General features: G+C 37.8%; 1 protein-coding gene across 1 annotated transcript; it reads left to right on the top strand.

The window, feature by feature from the left end:
- Nucleotides 1-1,805: 1,805 nt before the first annotated feature.
- LOC112099873 lies at nt 1,806-3,560 on the top strand. Its single transcript, XM_024187377.1, has 3 exons — nt 1,806-2,081; nt 2,232-2,883; nt 3,334-3,560. The coding sequence occupies exons 1-3, from the start codon at nt 1,806-1,808 to the stop codon at nt 3,558-3,560; spliced, it is 1,155 nt and encodes a 384-aa protein (XP_024043145.1).
- Nucleotides 3,561-3,839: the final 279 nt, after the last annotated feature.

Genomic DNA, 3,839 nt, shown 5'->3' with positions numbered 1-3,839 from the left:
ACTCACACTCACACACCTCACCCTTGTATTTTTTTTATGTATTATTATCACTTTAATATTGAATCTAATTAATTTCCTTTCTTTGTTTTTTTTTCTCTCATAGTCCTTTTTTGCTTATTCATTCTTTTATTTCCATTTTTGTTTTTCTTTAATTTTTGCATTTTTGCTTCATTTTTTTCCTTCTTATTTCAAAAAAGTTCGCTGATCTATTAATTATATATTCAGTGTTTGGTTCATAAGAACATCAATCAATAAAAGATGCAAGTAACGGTAAAAATATCATGTTTTTAAAGTTTTAACAATAGTATAATTAGTATTTTTTAAAAATAAAATATTAAAAAATTGAGGATTGGGTCTTCCTTTTAATACCCATCCCATTAAGGAATTATTGGAAATATCCCCGAATTATTGCCAAATATAAATTTGTTGGCACAAAGTAGGTTCAAGAATTACTTCTAATTCAAGAATGGGGTAGGGACCATGATTTCCATCGGGAAATTTATAAAAATAATCATAAAACTTTTACTATTTTCACAATTAACCCTCTAAGCTTTTTTCTATCAACATTAGTCAAATACACGCTTTTCTCCCTAAATTACCCTTGTTTACAAACCAAAAATAACTTTCTTTCTTCCGTTTCATCAAACCAAACGCAACTTTGCACTTTTGAAACATCATCGGCGACGGCAAAAGGCAACGGTAAACGCCGAAGGTGAACAGTAAAAGTGAAATCCGATCATAATCCATTCAGATCCAACACTAATCGGCATCACTTAGTGGTATGAGTTATTTTTTGAACTTGCGCGAGAGTTTCAGTGCGGTTGGTCGCTGCGAGTCGTGGGTGAATCTGCCTTTTGGTGCGACGGGCAGCCTGTCGCATCAAAAGCGTGCAACATGCATCCTGTCGCATCAAGAGGCAGGTTCATTGCAATTGACTATTAATTTGATAGTGCGCAAATAATTTATTTATTTTTTATAATTTCAGGCTTAATTGATTCAATTGTACTTGAATTGTGTTATGATGGTTGGTGGGAGACGTTAGAGGATGGCCGTATGGAGTATGTGAATGGTAAAAATAAAGCTTTTTTGGTTGGGAAAAATTATCTGTTTGATCAGTTTTTGGCAAGAGTATACGAGGTGTTACAAATAAATCCTAATGAATATAATATCACAATGAAGACAACTTTTAGGTCTAGTAACATATCGTATATGTGCACTGCCCATGGATATATTTGATGATGAAATGGTGAGGGTTGTGTTGCATATGGCATCCAATGTAGCCAATTTTGGATGCATTCCTATATTCGTTACCATATCACCTCGAGTTCCGAGCGAAGATATTGAGCCACATGTCGAAACAGAAACTTCCTTTAGAGCAAATATGTCTGGCCTCGATAATGAAGAAGATGTGTTGCCAAGGACAATGTCGCTGCAACAATATTACGCTTCAATCCACGACAATTATGACAACATTGATGACAACGGCTTTACGTTACAGGATGTTGGAGAAGAGGTATTTCTCCGTTTCACAACAATAATTTCCGGGACAATGATGAACTTCATGATGAGATAGAGGGGGATAATGTTTGTGCAGAACATTCTAATAGTATGAAGGACATTCATTTCAATAATGCTGGTGATGATGAAGGAGTTGGTTCTTCGAATATTCCGTCATTTCAGCACGAGGATGAGTGTGAAGACAATATTCTGTGAGTAACAAAGGCAATGGATCTATTTTTTCAATGGTTCTATCGAGAAGGAGGATTGACCCCCTCACACGTCTTGCTCCAATTTTACCTTCGAACATGGTTGCTCCAAGCTTTCTTAGCATTTGTGACTCAGATGATTTCAGTGTGGGTAAGCTATTTGCTGAGAAGAACGAGGTTATATTACAACTACGCAAGGTTGGATTTAGGGATAAGTTTGATTTCAAGATTGCACGGTCTACAACGACACGTTTCGAGGCTCACTGTTGTTCGGAATCATGTAAATGGCATATTCGAGCAACTAGAAGTTCGAACGAGCAAAATATTCCTTGGGTGGTGCGGAGAATTGACAATGTACACACTTGTCATAATGAGGTATTGGTTGATGGACGTCATTAAGTAAAGAGTCGGGTTGTCGATCATATTATCACAGATAAATATATTCAAGACAAGAGGATTTATACTCCGAATGATATAAGAACAGATATGCAACAGGAATACGATGTTTAGTTAACATACTAGCAGGCATATCGGGTCAGAGAAGTTGGTTTTGAAATAGTTCGAGGCAACCCTGCAGAGTCATACAACTTGCTCCCTAAATACTCTCACGTACTGACTAAAGCAAATGAGGGTACAGTCACTCACCTTGAGCGGGATGGAGATGATAATTTCTTATACTACTTTGTAGCACTTGGATTTTCCATAAAGGGTTTTATGCAGTACATTCGGCCTGTCATTGCTATAGATGGTACTAATCTAAATGGGCTATATTGTGGAAGCATGTTCTTAGCAACATGTCTTGATGGTAACAATCAATTGTATCCGTTATCCATTGGGGTCATGGATTCAGAAAACAATGATGCTTGGGAATGGTTTATGATGAAGTTACACGGAGTGATTGGCGATAGACCTGAGTTGGTAATTATCTCTGATCGATGCACTGCCATAAGAAGAGCTGTTATGAAAGTATTTCACAATGCAACTCATGGCGTTTGTTTTCACCATGTGAAAGGTAACATTAAGTCAAAGTTTAGGATGTCCAAAGCTCTTTGGGATGAATTTGAGCCTGCCTTTATTAATGCAGCAAAAGCATATGGCCACAAGGAATTTAAAAGACAACTTAAAAGGTTGTGGATGATCCACTCAGGTGCGGCTGATTACTTAGAAAATAATATCGGTACGTGTAATTGGGCAAGGTCTCAGTTTGAACGTAGGAGGTACAATATGCTTACCACCAACATCGCGGAGAGTGTTAATTCTTTCATGAGGGAACCGTAAAAATTTCCTGTTACTCATCTTGTTGATTACTTTAGGAAAACATTGCACTAATGGTTTTATGATAGAAAAATTGTAGTTGAATCAATGAGCACTCGGCTAACAACATGGGCGGATGAAATAGTCACTGAGAGGAGAGCTATAGCTGAAAGAATAATAGTTCGGCCAGTGTCTTTGTATCAATTTCAAGTTGTAAGTGGTTGGATTAAGGAAGATTTGATTGACCTGCAAAAGAAAACTTGCTCCTGCAGAGTGTTTCAGCTTGATCAGCTTGTATGTGCTCATGCAATTGTGGCGTGTCTAATTGTCTGAGTGGATTTCATTAACCTTTGTTCGGAATTTTACACTACAGAATCGTTGGCGATGGCTTATGCACAACCAGTGGAGCTGGTTGGCAACGTGGCTGATTGGGAAGTTCCAGATGAAATTCAAGAGATGCAAGTATATCCACCAGTTGAGGTACCACCACCTGGTCGTCGTAAAGAGCTCAGAATACCCTCGGCTAGTGAGGACGTTAACCGGCGGACTGTTAGATGCGGGCGGTGTAATGAACTGAGACATAACCGTAACCATAACTGATCCTCTCGGCTGTCTTCTTCATGGGCCACTTGCCTAAGTAAAAGATTGTGCCAAATTATACCACTAAATGGAAAGCTTTGACACTCCAAGAAATGTCCAAATATGTCCTTATTGAACAGATTCAACTGCTGATTTGTTAATTTTTGTTTGATGGCTTTTACGACAGAAGATAAATTACACATGCTCGAAATTTGACCCGGAAAGTGATCGGCATAAGCAAAATACATCCTGCCTAGTTTGATTTCTGATGGTTCTGATTTCACCATGTATGTGTAATAT

The sequence above is a fragment of the Citrus clementina genome, unplaced genomic scaffold (assembly GCF_000493195.1).
Source record: "Citrus clementina cultivar Clemenules unplaced genomic scaffold, Citrus_clementina_v1.0 scaffold_3, whole genome shotgun sequence".
NCBI lineage: Eukaryota > Viridiplantae > Streptophyta > Magnoliopsida > Sapindales > Rutaceae > Citrus > Citrus x clementina.
The sequence above is the reverse complement of the archived record's forward strand: the minus strand, read 5'-3'. Positions and strand labels throughout refer to the sequence as shown.

What these genes read in the sequence shown, in the direction of transcription:
- LOC112099873 (XM_024187377.1), top strand. Translation starts at nt 1,806, where the DNA reads ATGGTTGCTCCAAGCTTTCTTAGCATTTGTGACTCAGATGATTTCAGT. An exon ending in TACACACTTGTCATAATGAG is followed by an intron (nt 2,082 to 2,231) that starts GTATTGGTTGAT and finishes ACATACTAGCAG; the next exon opens with GCATATCGGGTCAGAGAAGT. An exon ending in TTACTTAGAAAATAATATCG is followed by an intron (nt 2,884 to 3,333) that starts GTACGTGTAATT and finishes TTTACACTACAG; the next exon opens with AATCGTTGGCGATGGCTTAT.